The 18,345-nt window shown below is 40.1% G+C and overlaps 2 protein-coding genes across 2 annotated transcripts in view; one reads left to right on the plus strand and one right to left on the minus strand.

Moving 5' to 3' along the window:
- The window catches only part of LOC132818454 (von Willebrand factor A domain-containing protein 2-like), a 46,412-nt gene extending 40,753 nt beyond the window's left edge, over positions 1 to 5,659 (plus strand). The window contains exon 14 of the mRNA XM_060829554.1: positions 5,604 to 5,659. Within this exon, the coding sequence (XP_060685537.1) occupies positions 5,604 to 5,659 (56 nt within the window). The remainder of the gene's footprint in view (positions 1 to 5,603) is intronic.
- A 679-nt stretch (positions 5,660 to 6,338) lies between these two features.
- LOC132816837 (SH3 domain and tetratricopeptide repeat-containing protein 1) overlaps positions 6,339 to 18,345 on the minus strand; it is an 86,513-nt gene continuing 74,506 nt past the window's right edge. Inside the window, exons 15-17 of the mRNA XM_060826816.1 lie at positions 13,612 to 13,762; positions 8,604 to 8,800; positions 6,339 to 7,626 (exon numbers count right to left, since the gene is read on the minus strand). Of these exons, the coding sequence (XP_060682799.1) occupies positions 7,369 to 7,626; positions 8,604 to 8,800; positions 13,612 to 13,762 (606 nt within the window). The 3' untranslated portion in view covers positions 6,339 to 7,368. The remainder of the gene's footprint in view (positions 7,627 to 8,603; positions 8,801 to 13,611; positions 13,763 to 18,345) is intronic.

The raw sequence follows: 18,345 nt of genomic DNA on the forward strand, positions 1-18,345 counted from the left end.
AAAACAACATACATGGACCAAATATTGAACTACAGAAGCAATCATCCCAACATCCACAAACGACGCTGCATCAGAACATTATTTCAATGAGCCACCACACACTGCAGCATAGAGGAACTACGCAGAGCAGAGGAAAATCACCTATACAGTGTATTCAAAAAGAATGGGTACCCAATGAACACAGTCCGCCGATTTCTCAGCAACAAACCCAAACAAACAGAAAAAATGCACCCAGAAACCTTAGCCACTCTCCCCTACATCAAAGACATCTCAGAAATGACTGCCAGACTACTCAGACCCCTTGACATCATGGTAGTCCACAAACCCACAAACACACTAAAACAGCAGCTAATGAACTTGGAAGAGCCTATACAGACAACAAACAAAACTAAATGCCATTTACAAAGTACCGTGCAAGAACTGTAACAAACACTACATTAGACAAACAGGCAGAAAACCAGGATATACGAACATCAACTAGCCACAAAACAACATGACCCCCTCTCACTAGTATCCTTACATACAGATAAGGAAGGACACCACTTCAATTGGGACAATACATCCATCCTAGGACAAGCCAAACAGAGACACACACGAGAATTCCTAGAAGCATGGCATTCCAAACAGAACTCTATCAACACACCCCATTTACCACTCACTGAGAAAAATAACCAGAAATCTCATTTCCTACAGTGATGTCACCACCAACCCAAAGAAATCTAAACATATAAATATAGAGCAGGAACCATTAGCAGTGCTTCGTCCGGAGGCTCACTGAAGATGTTACTTAGTATGGTGATGAAACGTCTGAAAATGAACCTTCTAGCTCAGCAAGCAAACCTATATCCAGAACATCAACCTGAGCTACAAATCTTCTCAAAACTCGCTATAATCAATTGTTTCCACTTCTATCATCCTTGTACACTGAAAGTTTCAGCTCATCATTGTGTGCTGCATAAAAGAGCTGTTTCTCATATCACTCCCCTACCATTCCTTCAAAAACCCTAACTCTCAGTTCCCAAGTCCTTATACCATTAGTCATTGGAAACAGCTTTTACTTGCCTACCTTGTGAGAATATCATAATCAAATATAACTTCATCAGTCCTCACTTCAATACTTCCTGCTCCAAGGAGAACAATTGCAGCTTCTCTGACTGAAGCTTGTAGTGAAACACCCTCAATCCCAGAATCATTCTGGTAAATCTCCCTTGTACCTTCACATTCTTCCTGAAATGCAGTGATCAGATCCAAATATAATACCTCAACTTTAGCACAAATGAACAGTTTTTAAAATGTTCAGCATATTTTCTCCATTTTGTACTCAGTACCACAACTTATAAAGCCTTAGATCCCACTACTTCACAAATGACTCTCTCAATATGTTCTGCCGCCAAAGATTGATGTACATGAATCTCCAGTTCCTCTGTACCTGCACTTCCTTTAGAATTACGTCATTAAGTTTATACCTTCTCTCTTGTCAAATGCTCTTTTCTGCATTTAAATTACATTTGCCCTTTGTATGCTCTTTCTGCTCATCTTTTTATGTCCCATAGGTTGAAAAAAAAAGACAAAGACAATGGAGGTGCTGGACTGGGGTGGACAATGTTAAAAATCACATAACACCGGGTTATGGTCTAACAGGTTTATTTGGAGATACTAGCTTTCAGAACGCTACTCCTTCACCAGATAACTAGTGGGACAGGATCATATGACACAATTTATAGCAAAAGATCACATTGTCATGCAATTAAAACGACACATTGAACAAACCAAGATTGCAGTTATCTTTTGCTATCAATTCTGTGTCCTATGATCCTGCCTCACGAGTTACCTGATGAAGGAGCAGTACTGTGAAAGCTCATACTTCCAAATAAACCTGTTGGATTATAACCTAGTGTTGTGTGATTTTTAACAGTATGTGATCCAGGCAAGTTCAGTTGCAATGTTAAATCTCTGAAAAGTGAAATCATGTTGGAACTCTGACATCATTCCACTCATTTCTCTCATACTGCTGGACTTGCTGGGTTTCTCCAACACTATGTTTTTGTTTTGGGTTTGAGCGTGATGCATTTGGGGGCTTTTCATATGTACAGGGAGTGTTGAGTGTAAGTGTGTGACAATCTGGATATTGTCAGAACAACCAGGAATTTGGTTCAATCCCTTAACATTCAGCTAGCTTGTGAGTCCCACTAAGGTGATAATGTATGGTCTGTTCTGGGTATCTAGGATGCTGTCAAACTTCATTTAATCATTGGCAATCACAGCTTTTCACTCTTCCACACTACCTCGACATTGGGCTCCTGGGAGGCCAGACCAATTATTGGACGCAGGCCTCCATTAGGTTGAAGGATGGTAGGAAGATAGCTGAATGACCATAGGCAATTTAATCACACACCAACAAAGCCCTCCCTCTAAACACATCACTAGCAGAACTCCTAAATTAAGACCCATTCATGAAATGCTTCCTCAGACTCCTACCCAGTGCAAACCCTGTGATGTCAGCTGAATTTCCAGCCCCACCTGCACCTATATAGGGACAGACTCAGTCATCAGGTAAGAGGCAGCTGTGTGACTCAGCCTGGCAAGGTGCTGGGCAAGTGAGGAAGATGAGGATGAGAAGTGAGTGCAACTCTAGAATAGTCCAGACTATCACCTGCCCTTTCTCCATTTACCACTTATGACCCACTTGCTCCTGACAGCCAAAGCAGTGCACATGTCTGACACATCATGTCACACTGAGAGATAAATCCCTTCAATGTATCTCTAATAGTTCTCACTGCCTGTTGGTAACACACACATTTAGTAGTAAAGTCAGAGACATTAGGGACATTTAAGCAACTGCTGGGCATGCACTTGGACAGCAGTAATTTGAGGAGTGTTAATCTTAGATTAAGATAAATACTCGGCCCAACATCATGGGCTGAAGGGCCTGAATTGTGTTGTACTGTTCCATGTCCTATTTCCCATTATGGCTTGCACATATTGCCTTTTCATTGACAATCTTTAAGTTCAGAACCTATGTCCAGTTGAACAGAGCTTGCAGTGCAATGCTTTCTCTACCAGAATGCCCCTCACCCGCACCCCCGTTGTCCGTCTCCTTTCCATATGACAATCTGTGAAGACCACATCTTTTCATTTTCTGCATTTTTGATTGTGGACTAAACAGGAAAATAATTTTTTAAAAAACAGAGGATTGTTGAAGGATTATCTGGACACTCATTAAGTATTGCTTGTTGGTTCAAGCAGTGGCAGAAGCATTCGTCTATATACGAATGGAGATTTGGCTGGCAACAAGTTGCTGATTGGTCTATGAAATAGTGCCCAATTTTCAAAGGCCAAGGCATCCACCCAGCCAACAACTATATGATTGGCTCCCAAGAAGCTGAACAATTTGGGGATGATAAACCATCAGAGGTCTGAGGGGGAAATGAGTGTGCAGTGAAAAGCATTTCAAGCCTCAAGATAACCAGTTTATTTCACCTATTAGTTAATGAGAATTGTGACTTAGTTAACAAATAGAGGCTTTTATAAATGTGACCCAGTCACCTTGTGCCTCTTGCAAATAAGTAGCTGAATATGCAAGATCAAGAAGCATCATTCTAATCAGCAATAAAAGATTATTTCAGTACATCCTGCAGACAAGGATCACTGAACTGCCTTCCAATATCTTTCTCTCCATTCATATTTTTGTGTTGGTCTGTCTGTGTCAGGGGAAATTTTATAAGGGGATTAGAGTTTTAACCAGTTGAGTTTCATTGTTTATCTATAGTTAGTAATTACTGATGAATGCAGAAACCTGGCCCAAGCTTCTACAAACCTGGATCTAGAAACCCAGTAAATTTCAGAATTTTGCACACTTTCGTAAATTTTTTTTGTATTGATTCTGAGAATAGCAGAGTTTGATTTCCAATACACTAACCCAGTGAGGTGTAACAAACATCAGTCTCTCTACTGTGGCAGTCATCGAGGTGTTTGTTTTGGTGCTGGTGGATTGTTTGAAAAAGTGTCATGCAATGGTGCATCCTTAGAATATTCACCCCCCTCTGAGGACTCCAGAGTCTGATAACTCAGGAAATGTTCCAAGATTCATGAAGGGCCGGTGGGAGACGCAAGATAGATGTGCTGACTTTGAGAATGGGGCAATTCATTTAATGGTAACATCTTTCAACATGAGGCATTATTAAATGCTAACTGACCAACTTCTTCATTTAATGTGGTCACCAGGTTTTGAGGTCACCCTCTGGGCATCGCTGATGCCCAGTAAGTTTTGCTGGCAATTTCTAGTGAATTTTCTCCCATTATAGTTTGGATTCCATGGCTATGGCCACACTAAGATGGACTTTTGAGAAGATGGCTGGAGGGAAATGAATGCGAGACCCTGCCAAAGGTGTGTTTGTCAGGGAAATGCAGCGTGGAAGAACTCTGGAGAAGTCAGAGAGGGTGATTATACTCAACACTCAGTGAGATCACTAAATCTTTAGTGACACTGAATCCAGGACCCAGGCATAAAGTTGCTGCTGTCCCTTTAAACTCAGCCTCCATGGAACGGCTGTTGTAATATCCACAACCAAAAAGCAGGGTACTAATACCATTATGGAGTTAAGCAGACATGCTGATATACGCCTCAGTAGTAACAACCAAGTACCCAACAAGAAGGCTCACTGCCTCAGCAGACATCCCAACTTAAAAATTCCATCCATGGTGTCTAATACTAACAAAAACGCCATTGTAAAACATAAGGAAGAGGGTGAATAAAAGATGAATGTGTGGAGCTTGACACGTGTTAAGTGTTCCTTCAGTTTAATTTGCGTAGATTACAACATTTCTGTGAGAAATTTAAGATGTTTCATCTGAAAAGATCCAGCATTGTGCCACATTTACACCACAATGTTGAAAGGATCAATGAGCAAATGTAGCTTGGCAAAACTGGAGACTAAGAGCAATGGTTTGTGCATTCAACTGGCAAGCAAGTGCTCTCTGTCAACTCAAACCTTCTACAAGTAAAATAACTTATATTTATTTAACTTATAAATTACTTTGATTATTAATGGGTGCCATGCAAGACAATCAGTGTTCATTCAACTATTGATAGCAACCACATCTGGCGATCCTTCATGAGTAACTCCATTGATGTCATTGGGTCATAAAAGAAAGCTATCCAAGATGTGATAAAGACAAGGTGTCATGTGTTTGATTATACAATGGGGACAGCCACCGCAGACTGACTCAGAGACCTTATAGCAACACACACACACACACACACACACACACAAATGGTCAGAACTTACCCTAAAGGAGCAGGAATAATGCAAGGACAAATGTAGGAGGCTGTTCCAAGAAAGTAAAAATACATACAAGCATTGCATTATCACCCAGTTACATCTCTCAGGAATGTCTCAAGAAGTACCTCATTTAAACTAAATTAAATTAAATGTTTGAGATCCAGTGTTTGCTATTATGCAGGACAAATGCAGCAGCCTTTTTGTATAAAATATCAAAATGAGTGATCCACAGTTTTACATGGTGATATGGAGAAGCATTTCTTCAATACCTGGCTTCACATTCACAAATGTATTTATTTTTAATTATTCTTTTAATTGCAGGTGGCAGTTCAGCATATAGATCACACATAGACTTCGTTCTCCTGAACACAGTCTAGTGATGGCTAAGATCAGGACAAAAAAACAATTGGTGAAGGAAATCTGAAGCTCTAAGTTCTTTGCAGATGCAAATAAAGAGAAGAATCCAGGATACCTCCAAAAAAAAAATGCTACTTCCAGTGTGGAATACACATGCTCACCAGCATTCTATGGGAACTTTTGTGATTGGCGTTGAAAGGCATGAGCTAAAGCAGGACTTTGAACCCCAAACTGTATATTCCAGTGTAACATCAATAGCTATATCTACGTTTATGAGGTGATATTTAGTTCCAAACTTTTAGATGACTTTTCATATAAGAAAGTTACACAGAATAGGATTAGGCCTTACGTCTGTTCCATCATGCAACTTGATTTTTTTATCATAACTCTTTCTATCCATCTTTGATCTAAATCCTTTGACAGAAATGCCTTAAAATATTTCAATTTTTGTCATGAAAATTTTATTTTCTGTTGAGGGAAGATGGTGCATGCTGCATGAAATTTCCAGATTTTCTTTATCCTTTGAGAGTCAAGGTGATTTCTTGATTTTGTTTCTAAATGGACCAGCTCTAACTCAAATTGTTCACTCTTGATCAGAATTTCCCCATCAGGAGGAAATAATTCATCCACACCTCAAATCTCATTCATGTTAATTACCTTAAGAAGATCAGCCATCAGCCTTCTAAACTTTGTGGAATTTATTAGTGGCAATACATTAATCATTAAAAAGGTCAAACTGTACAATGTCAACCATAGCAAAGAAACAAGACCACTGGGTTACTTCTGTATAAGACTATTGGTATTTCTTGTGCCAAGAAACAAGTGCAGAAAAATTGGCTAAGACAAGGCACTGTTCTGGATCCAATTTCTATTTTAAAAATTGGAAAAATAAATAATTGACAACTTGAACAACACGGAACATTTGGGTCAACAGACCGATTCTGATAAATGAAGAATGTTTGTTTACATTATTTGCTTACATTTCAGAATAGCTAGAGCAGAAAGCAACCATTTTCTCCCTCATTTAGATTTCTCAATAATGTTATTCAGCTTAACAAGGAACAATACAATATTCCTGAAGTGTTTTGCACAATTTAGTTCTATGTATGTAAACAGCAATCTCTCCAGAATTAGTGACACTGACAAATAAAAAGTGTTTTCAGTATTATTCACATTTGGACACCCATTAATGAATGTGAGCTGGGATATTTCCCCGTGCAATAAATTTAAGTTTTACCAGACAAGTGGCCCCGGTCATGAAGAAAAATAGAGAAAAAAAAAAGAGGGAAAAAGTAAATGAGGAAGCAACAAGAAATGACCTTGTTCAATGCAAATGACAACAATGTCACTGCTTAATACTGACATTTTAGGCGTTCTTAAATATCTCAGCTGCTGGTGCATCAGAATGAAGAACTTGTTCTTTTATACATTTTTTTTGTGTTCTACTCTTAAAAGAATTGTCCCTACAAACATTTGTAAAGAAACAAATCTAATCTTTAATTAACTTACTTTCCTAAAGTAAAATATTTTTCTGCCCTGGCACTGTGACTGGTGGCAATCTCAGTTTCATTCTGCTGGAAAACGAAGCCAGATGAGAAAGAGGTGGTGTAACCAAAAAAAGGAATTTAAATTCACTAGCTTAGGTTTAGCACCCAAATAGAATGATCTGATGCTTGTTGATGGCTCTTCGAGCAAATTGTTTCAAAGTAGCGTTGTAGTCACTTCCTGCTTAAAAGAGAAATTTTGAAGGTGCCTGTGCTACAGTTTTATAATACTGCGCTGGAGAAAGGTTTAACCTTCGAATATTAAGCTCATTGGCAAATTTCCTTGCTTTCTGATAGAAATACAGTGACATTTCCCGATCCACAAGGAAATTATGGTAGATAGTGGCAAGTCTAGTGCAGATTTTCAGTTGAGACTTCTTACTGCCCAAATCCACGGCTGCAGCAAGAGCTAAGTGGTAATAGCCTGCGGCATCATATGGATCCTGAAATGTCAAAAAAAACCCCATCAACTAACATGCATCACATTGTTGAATAAAGATGAGACAGTTATATAGAAATCACCTGTAATTGACCTCTTTGGAATATATGGTTTTATCACCAGAGTTTGTGCTAAAGCTGTGGGAAAGACACAGCCAAGTCTTTATGCAAAAAATGAATTTTCTCAAAAAACCTCCAACAATAAAGGGGGGGGTGGGGGGGAAAAAACAGGACTATTTTTCTCTTGCATTCAGTGATATCAGTTGCTGACACCATCCTCAAAGTGTGGAAAACTGCAGAATCTGCTTGGTCATATGCAGTAGAGGGAAATCACTTCCTGACCTAACTAGAATACTCTCATAGTGAGCAATAATCACAGACATTATTAGGAGGAGGACTAGATCATAAGCCATTCTACCTACAAGTCCTTATCACAGCAGCATTGTAATGAGTGCTTATGACACTCATCATCAACTCTTAAAACTATATAACTACAATTAATTGACCTGTTGTTGACATATATTTAATTGACTATAACTTCTTCCACTGCAGCTTACACCAATGACAACCGAAGGAGTTTTCGGATCTCTCAGAAGTCCTGGAGAAACTGTCTTTTAAGCCCTTCCAGCACTTTCTCTGTAATTCCTATTTCCTATTAAAGTTATGGTGGGAAGTCAGGGGATCCTTATAGAAATTTCTACTCCTTATTAGTTGCACCTTAAAGTAACTGATGCACAGATTCACAAAAGGTGAGCCACTGTCCCCTATCCACTGTTTCCCATTCCTCCTATTTCCACTTTCAGGAGCAGGAAGCGAGGAGACAGTTCCAAGTCTACCTCCGACACAATGGGAATTAAACTCATGCTATTGGCATTATTCTGAACGCCATGATAATCTATTAAGCGGCCCATCTACTGTGGCCGATAATCTGTTTCAATCGTATCACTACAATCTTTATTCCCTGGACTATTTCTTTTCTTACCTTGAGATCATAGAATGTCATATCTCCCAGTTGTACGTAAACTCTGACAAAGTAAATTGCCTCCTCATCAAATTCCAGTGGACAGGGGTAAAGGGAAAGTGCCTTTAGATAGAAGTGCTCAGCCAGCTCACACTGACCAAGGGACTGATGTACTAGTGCCAGTCGATGATAAGCAACACGTTCATTAAGGGTGTCTCCTATTGAACAAAAGAAATGTATATAGTAAGTGTTTCAGAGAACAGTAACACAGGCAGTATTATAGTACTTGGTTAGAGTGGTGCTGTAAAAAGCACAGCAGTTCAGGCAGCATCAGAGGAGCACTAAAATGGACGTTTCAGGCAACAGCCCTTCATCAGTAATTTCTGATGAAGGGCCTTTGCTTGAAACCTCAATTTTACTGTTCGTCAGCTGCTGCCTGAACTTTTGCAGCACCACTCTAATCCTGAATCTGGTTTCCAGCAACTGCAGTCATTGTTTTTACCTAGTATTACAATACTTAAAAGTGACAGAAGACTCTGCTCTTTTTAATGTTACATTGAGATCGTAGATATTCAGAGGGTTAAATACTGCTGCATATTACTGCTTGCACACTACAATAGGGCCAGAAATTTCTGGTTCTTTCAGAACATTGCTGCCACAACACCAGGTGAATTTCACTAATGCTGAACACAGATTTCCAATGGGTCTCCAAAGCATCCTAAGTCGTTTCATATCCAAAAGATCCAAAATTTTACATGATGTTTTGTTGTAAATGCTTTCTAAAGAAAGCTGGAGTAAAGTTGCTCTTCCCAAACCCTACCCTGCACTAACTATAATACAGGTGAACCCTTGATGGAGAACACATTAATATAGTTTACATTATCTAATGCTTATTAAACATGAAATGTTGATGCATGAACCACTGAAGCCAGACAGAAACAAAAACCACAGGTATTTCAGTCAACTAGTTTGACATTGGTCATTGGAAAATATTAGAGTCTATTGCAAAGGAAGTAATAGCAGAGTATTTAGAAGTACAAAATTATAATCATGCAGAGTCAGCATGGTTACGTGAAGCGGAATTCACGCCTGAAAAGAATTTTGAGCACTCTCTGAAGAAGTAGCAAGCATGATAGGTATGGGGAACCAATGGATGTAATATATTTAGATCATCAGAAGGCATTCAATAATGCATCTCATCTAAAAGGCCCTGACAACATAAGTGTTATTTTCCCTGTGGGAGAATCTAGGCATAATCTCAGAATAAGGGGTCACCCATTTAAGAGAAAGAACAAACTAGAATTTTTCTTCTCAAATGGTAATTAATCTATGGAATTTGAAGGGCTATTGAGGCTAGGTCTTTAAGTATTTTTGAGGCTGAGATAGATTTTAAATGAGAAAAAGAATCAAGGTTTATGGGACAAGACAGGAAAGTATATCTGTTTGCCTGGATATCCAAGTCTTGGCAACACAAAGGACAATGCACCAGGCTCAAATTTGGACTATAAAATAACAAAATGCTTAATTCTCAGAATAGAGTTAGAAAAGGATGCTTTCATGGGTTAGATGCTCTATGCAGATCTACATCAGAAAGTGTGGCTCTGGAAAAGCACAGTAGGTGAGACCACATCTGAGGAGCAAGAAAGTCGACATTTCTGGCCTAAGCCCTTCACATTCCTGATGAAGGGCTTATACTCGCAATGTCAACTCTCCTGCACCTCGGATGCTGCCTGACGTGCTGTGCTTTTCCAGCACCACGCTTTTTGACTCTGATCTCCAGCATCTGATGTAGAGTTTATGCTCAAAACATCAAGACAGTTGGAGTACTACATACAATTCTGGTCACCCTGCATTTGGAAGGATATTGTTAAACTGGAAAGAGTGCAAAAAAGATTTACAAGGATGTTACTGAGACTGGAAGGTTTGAGTTATAAGGAGAAGCAGAATGAGCTGGGAGTTTTCTCCCTAAGAGCGATGGAGGCTGAGGGGTGACCTTATAGGAGGTTAATAAAATCATGAGGGGCATAGAAAAGGTGAATGGCCAAGATGTTTTCCCCAGGATAACGATGTCCAAAACCATAGGGCATAGGTTTGAAGTGAGGGGAATTTATATCCAAACACCTCACTGGCTTTTTTGCTTGATATGATTTTAACCAATAGAGAGATTCCCCCCAGATTTCCATTGACTTCAGATTTTTGATGTAACACTCTGCAGCCTGACGCCAATGGCATTTAGTAATGTCTCACCTCCAGTTAAGCTTTTATGTACACATTTGAACCAAGGCTGTCTTGTTTTGATGTTTGTAATTAAAATGTAATTTCTTTCAAAAATAATTCAAAAATAAAACCTGCAAGTCTTTGTTATGATCCAACAGTCAAATTTCTGTAGCATGATGCATAATCCAATATCTAATGGAGGGAAGATCTTGTCTCCGGGCCTGAGCTCACCTTTGTGCAGACGCATTGCTGATGATAAGCCTTACAGTAGTAGCCCCTTCGGAGAAGGCCAAGATTCTTCCTACTAGTTTGCAGTAGCCCTGAAAGCTCATGCCCTTATAAAGTGGGATGTCCTAGTTGGATAAGCAGCAGGAATCTTATCTTTCAGTTGTATTGGGAAGCTGGATGGTTTTAGTCAGTTTTAAGTTTTAAATTCCAGTTTTACCCTATGTAGACTTCAGTTTCCCTAAAGCTTGGCACTTGCCAATTTAAGTTGCTAGTACTCTAGCATTACATTAATGGGCAGCAAAAGAACGTGCATTTGATATCAGATAAATAGAAGATCTAATTTTGTAGATCTTGTTAGTTTATATTTTGTGACTTTCAAGCATGATATTATAACAATGGCTAGAGTTCAAAAATAGTTCATTGACTGCAAAGTACTTAGGAACATATTCACAGTATAAATACATTGTTCTTTTCATGCAAATCCTAATGCAAAGTTCCTTCTACTCTATCTTACTTTTAACTTTTTCATAGGCCACCCCCGAGTGCACAACTAAGATACCTCCATTTCCAGCACCAGATATTTATACAGCTTCTTGTTACCTTTTGGTTTGTTGCCGAGTTCAATATTTTATGGGTGCATCTTATAGCGAGCAGAAAGTTCAATTTTAATTCACCAGTGGGAGCGCAGCAAAGCAGTGGGCCCCATCTGAGCGCAACAGCAAGCTGGCACCATTCATTTTAATGCCTAGGCCTCACTTAAGTGCCATTTGCTGACTTCCTAATCAAATCAGTTAGGGGAACGGGAGGGATGTGATGCTCAGTCAATAAAATCAGTTGGCAGGAAGCCACAGGCAGGAACCAGGGATACAGTCACCATCCTAAATATAAATTGAATAATTTATCGTCACATGTATAAAATAGCAAAAAGTGTGAACCGACACTATACATAGACACCATTTACATTAACTTCAAATAAAATTTCAAATGAGATAACTTTATATGAGGCCAACTTTTCTTTCACTGCTGCTACATTCCCACACTGGGCTGGGAAGACGCCATGCCATTGTGTCAGGGGACCATTCCATGTGGCAGTGTGTCTTCTTCTCCTGGCTTCATTGGCTGACCAACAGACTCTGCAGCTACGCTTCCTCTGAAGATGCTGTCATCACTCCAGAGCCCATTGAAGCCACTTTTCCAGAGAAGAGCTCTCTCTATCAGGTAAGTTTTCGGAAAAAGGGGAAGAAGGAAAAAGGGACAAAAAAAGAAAGTGGACAAAGGGGCCAAGCCCGGGCACAGTAGCCCAGATGCTGCCTAGTCTGCTGTCATCTTGCTATTTGTACAGAGTCTGCTTGGCAGGAGTCTAAGTTTATTTAGTGGAGTTTGAAGAGCTTTGCTGCCTTTTCTTCTAGAAAAACTGGCCACGTGCTCCTCTGTTAAGGACCCAAACTAAAATAGGAGATCAGCCTCCAGTTGTACAAGAGCACTCTCTTTTTTTATTCATTCACGGGATGTGGGCATCACTGGCTAGACCAGCATTTATTGCCCATCCCTATTTGCCCAAAGTGCAGTTAAGAGTCAACCAAATTGCTGTTGGTCTGGAGTTACAGGTCGGCCACACCATGTAAGTTACCCTTCTTAAAAGGGTATTCATGAACCAGATGGCTTTTTCCAACAATCAACATGGCAATCACTAGCCTCTTTACTCCAAATGTCTGTTGAATGCAAATTCCACCACGTGCCATTTCAGGATTCGAAGCCAGGTCTCCTGAACAATAACCGTGTCTCTGGAATAACAGTCCAGTAATAATGCCACTTGGCGATTGCCTCCCCTGTTTACTAACTGGGTGCAGGTCTTCTTGTCACCTGCAACTTCTAAGTAGTAATAGATCATTTTGGAGTTGGAACTGAGTCACACCACTGTCACTGTCCCATTCGCCTTTTTATCAACTGGGGACGTTAACATCAATTATGGAGCTAAACATTTGTGCTGATTTCAAACCCAAATCCCAGAAATGAAAGTGTAGCAGCCTAATCCACTCCAAACAAGACCACATTGTAACCTTTGATTCTTGTAACTATTATAACCTGAACCAAATTTTCAATTGATTCTGGAGGTTGATGGCCTAGATTGTTTCACTGTTAACAAGCATGCCCTCGGAGGGCACAAACCTACGTCCCAGCAGTTTTCAAAGGGACTGGGTCAGGGTTGAAACAAGTAAACACTCCCATGTGACAGGTAGCCAAGTAAAGGTTTCCAGTCTCTAAGTGTTGGAAGGCCTCCTATTGTCCATCCAGTCTCAGAAGCCTGCCATCCTTAACCTGGATTGAGAGACAGCCCTCAGGGATTCCCAACGAAAGTCATGGCAGGCAGCTCACACTGACACTATGTGGAGTTCAGACTGGGTACTGAGTTTGACATCAGAACTCAAATATAGTGCGTTCTGCCCCAAGAATTAAAGTCTGGCTCCCAACGTTTTATAAAGAGAGCCCCCAAACTAATTCAAAAGCCAAGATTAATTTGGATGTTTCTTCCATTCCGTTGAACTAGTTAAAGAGCAAAATAAAAACAGAAAACTTCACTTACCCAGTGTCACACTGAGTGTCAGAGCAGTTTGAGCATATTCTAGTGCTTCTGCATAAATCTTCACGTGCAGTAGTAGTTCTGTCAGCTTGTTACAGAGTCGGAGTTCCACTTCTGCATTTTCAACTTTGATAGCAAGAGGAAGTGCTCGATCCTGTGAAAATGCACATTTAATCGGAAAATTCGCTAACTAAATTACAGCTTCATTTGATATTATGGCTTTACAGTGTAACAGATAGCATTCAATAAAATACTCTATATTTTATCCATGTGTGTAACAGAACAGTACAACCGTTGCTCTTTGAATTCCCTCATGACCATAGTGTCTTTTTAAACTTTTAAAAATGACCAATTCTCCAGCTCTTTAGTCCAGTGATCTAGACATTTTTGAAAAGTCTAATATCTAATTCTATGTAAAACACTGGTTCAGGCTCAACCGGAGTATTGTAAGTACTTCTCAGCCTCATACTTTAGGAACTACTACGATCTCTGTGGAGAACAATATCCTCTTATATCAGCTTTAGTTCATTCAAAGTCCACAGAAACAGTCATCACCAAAAGAGTGGTGATTGCAGAATCCTCTCAGTTTTGTTCTCGACAAGTCTTTAATCTTGTCAGTGGTAGAGGCAAGTACAATTACAACATTTAGAAGACATTTGGACAAGTACGCGGATAGGAAGTTATTAGCGGGATATAGGTAAAATGCAGGCAAATTCAGTTCAGGAAACCTAGTTAGCATGGACGAGTTGGGCTGTTTCCATGCTGTATGACTCTACAATGGGAAGGCTGATCAAGGTAATAATGTAGGTTTAGGAATAGTTAAAGGCACTGGATACTACAAAAGCTATGATCTCTGACAAGACTCCAGTAACAGTACTGAAGACTTGTGCTCCAGAACTTGCTGCACTCCTAGCCAAGCTGTTCCAATGCAGTTACATCATCCCAACTTGTACAAAATTGTCTTGGTGTGCCCTGAATATACATAAAAGCAGGATAGAACATAGAACATAGAACATAGAAAAATACAGCGCAGTACAGGCCCTTCGGCCCTCGATGTTGCGCCGACCAAAGTCTACCTAACCTACACTAGCCCAATAACCTCCATATGCTTATCCAATGCCCGCTTAAATGACCATAAAGAGGGAGAGTTCACCACTGCTACTGGCAGGGCATTCCATGAACTCACAACCCGCTGAGTAAAGAATCTACCCCTAACATCTGTCCTATACCTACCACCCCTTAATTTAAAGCTGTGTCCCCTAGTAACACCTGACTCCATTAACAGAAAAAGGTTCTCAGTGTCTACCCTATCTAAACCCCTAATCATCTTGTACACCTCTATCAAATCTCCCCTAAACCTTCTTTTCTCCAATGAGAACAGCCCCAAGTGCCTCAGCCTTTCCTCTTACGATCTTCCTAGCAGGATATATGAAACCTGGTCGTCAATTACCACTTCATTAGTTTATTCTCAATCATCAGCAAAGTGATGGAAAGGGTCATCAAGAGTGCTATCAAGTGACACTTGTTCAGTAACTTACTTCCCAATAGATTGCCTCCTGCCAGAGCCAGAGCCAGTCTTAACTTCATTAAGGCCTTGGTCAAGCATGGACAAAAGAGCTAAATTCCAGAAGTGACAGGAGAGGGACTGCCCTTGAGATCAAGACCTCATTTGACAAAATGTGGCAAAAAAGACTTGAGCAAAACTGGGGTCAACAAGAATTAAGGGGAAAATTCTCAACTTCATATTCAACACAAAGGAAGTTAGCTTGTTGAGGGTCTGTCATCTTAGCAGTGGGACATCACTGCAACACTTCCTCAGGGTCATGCCTTAGATGCCAACCGTCACAGACTTGCTTCGTCAATAACTTTCTTTCCATCATGAGATCAGAAGTGGGAACGTTCACTGATGATTGCACCATGTGCAACACCATTCCCAAAACCTTTGAATCCTCAAAATACTGAAGCAGTCTGTACCCATATGAAGCAAGCCCTGGACAACATCCAGGTTTACATTGAGAAATGGCAAGAAAGATTTATGCCACTTAAGTGCCAGGCGATGGCTGCCTCTACTATATGTGGATTAAAACATTTCCTTTGACATTCAGTCACATTAACGCTGCTGAATCCCCCACTATAAATATTGAGAGCTTACTGCTGACCACAAGTTGATGTGCAGTATAAATACTGTGGCTGCATGGATGGGGAAGACGGCGTATAGTAACATCTGTGGACTAGCAAGCTGAGCTCGGGCTAACATATTGGGAACACAGGTTCAAATCAATGTATTTAAAACTCAATACAATAATTTGGAATTGAAAACTCATCTCAGCAATGCTAAGCATGAAAATCAAATCAACGGTCATGTAAATACACCTAATTCTTTAATATCCTTTATGGATGAAAATCAGCCATCCTTCACCAGTCTGGTTTCAGATCCACAAGAAGGTGCCCTCAGAAATGTTAGAGAACTGGGAAAAAAAAAAAGGTCAGAGGCTGGGAATACGGTGGTAAGTAACTCACCAAAGTCTGTCCACAAGCCACAAGCCAGGGGTATAAATGGATTTCTCAAAATTCGCTTGGATGCAAACAGCTTGCAGAACACTCAAGAAATTCAATACCATCCAGGACAAAGCAGTCTGCTTTATTTGCAACCCATCCTTCACCACTGCTGCAAAGTAGGAGCAGTGTGTACCATCTGCAGTGTGCATTGCAACAACTCTCCAGCACTCCCAGAACTGCACCTCCCAAGACCATGAGCACTATCACTTAGAAAGACAAGAGGCATGAGAACACTATGACCTGTACTTTCCCTCTATGCTACACATCATTCCATCTTGGAACCATCTCTCTGATCTTTCCCTGTTGCTCAGTCATAATTATGGAACTCCCTTCCTAACAGCTCGGTGGGTGTACCTATTCCGAACAGAATGCCTTAGTTCAAGAAGGCTGCTCACCATCATCTACTCCGGGGCAATTAGGGGTGAGTGCAGTGAAGTGTGAAGTAAAACAACAGTGTACTATAAATGGTAGAATCTTGAAAAGCACAGATGAGCAGAAGGATTATGGTGTTCATGTGCACATGCCGTTAAAAGGTGGAAAAGTATATGGGTGACCTGGGTTTTCATATAGAAGCTAGAACTTGATACATCACTTCTTCAACTTCATTTACATATTCTGGGCACCAAATTTCAGAAGGGATATAAAGCTTTAGGAAGGATATATAAAATATTTACCAGGATATAAACAGGGATGATGGACATAACTCATCAGGAGTGGTTGGAGAAATCAGGACCTTTTTTGGGAACAGTGAAGTTTAAAGAGATGTTTCAATAAAGGAGTGCAAGATATTGAAATATTTTGCTAGAAAACATTTTCTGTCTGGAGAGTGGATCAATAACTGTGGGTGGCACAGTGGCTCAGCAGTTAGCACTGCTGCCCCACAGCACCAGGGACCCGGGTTCGACTCCCATCTCAATCAACTGTCTGTGTGGAGTTTGATCATTCTCCCAGTGTCTGCGTGGGTTTCCTCCCACAGTCCAGAAATGTGCAGGTAAGGGGAATTGGCCATGCTAAATTGTCCATCGTGTTCGGTGCATTAGTCAGGAGTAAATATAGGGTAGGGAATGGGTGTGGGTGGGTAACTTGTTGGAGAGTCAGTGTGGACTTGTTGGGCTGAAGGGCCTGTTTCATATTGTAGGGAATCTAATCTAAAAAAAAGACTACAGCTTGAAACATGTTGAGAATATCTTGAGGGAGAATTTAGAGGTCTTTTCCCCCACTTAGTTGCTGGGGTCAAGAATGCTATACTTGGAAAAGAGGTGGAAGCTGATCTATAAACAATTTTAAACCAGGGTTGACAGATGCTTGAGGAAAAGGAATTTCTGGGGCTATAAACTAAAAGCACGAGTACAGAATGACTGTTCTTTTAAAGAATGAGCACAAGAATAAATTTTTGTTTGATTTTATATACCACTTAATTCAGAAGGGTTGACAACAGTTGTTTTGGCACTCATATACAGTATAGTTACATGTACATGTACATTTGTAGAAGCAGGTACAAATACTGCAGAAGGCACAATAAAAGTAGAAAATGTAAATTCAATACCATGTCAGGAAAAATGCAATTTATATCACCACATGACACAACAGTTTATAAAAAAAAGTGTTAGAAAATAACTACTTCTGAACAGACAAGCATTTTCTTTGCAGTATGAACAGTTCTTTAGCATTTGTGGCTTTTTCAGAAGTCCTCAGATGACCTGATGCAGAACCCAAGTGCATAAGCAAACATGCTTTTACAGAGATCAGGTAAATCAAAGAGTAATTGTTTGGTGATGCCATGATTTAAACCCTGCAGATTGTAGTTTGGAATAAAAAGACATAAGGGGGTGACGAGTTCAAAGTTTTGAGCTGCTGGAAGATGAATATGAAGAACAGGAATAGATCAGTCAGACTCTTGAGTCTGTATGCCACTCAAGTAGATCGAGGCTGTTTCAGTATGGAAGACATGTTGAGGTTGTTCAGAACATTGCTGAGGCCTCTTCTAGAATACTGTGTCCAGTTCTGGTTGCCCAGTTATAGGAAGGATATTATTAAGCTGGTAAGGGTTCAAAAGAGATTTACCAGGATGTTGCTGGGTGAGAGTTAAGGAAATCCTGGATAGGCTGGGACTTTTTTCACTGAAGTATAGGAGGTTGAAGGTAACCTGACAAAAGTTTATAAAATAACAACAGGTAT

The sequence above is a fragment of the Hemiscyllium ocellatum genome, chromosome 1 (genome assembly GCF_020745735.1).
Source record: "Hemiscyllium ocellatum isolate sHemOce1 chromosome 1, sHemOce1.pat.X.cur, whole genome shotgun sequence".
Classification (NCBI taxonomy): domain Eukaryota; kingdom Metazoa; phylum Chordata; class Chondrichthyes; order Orectolobiformes; family Hemiscylliidae; genus Hemiscyllium; species Hemiscyllium ocellatum.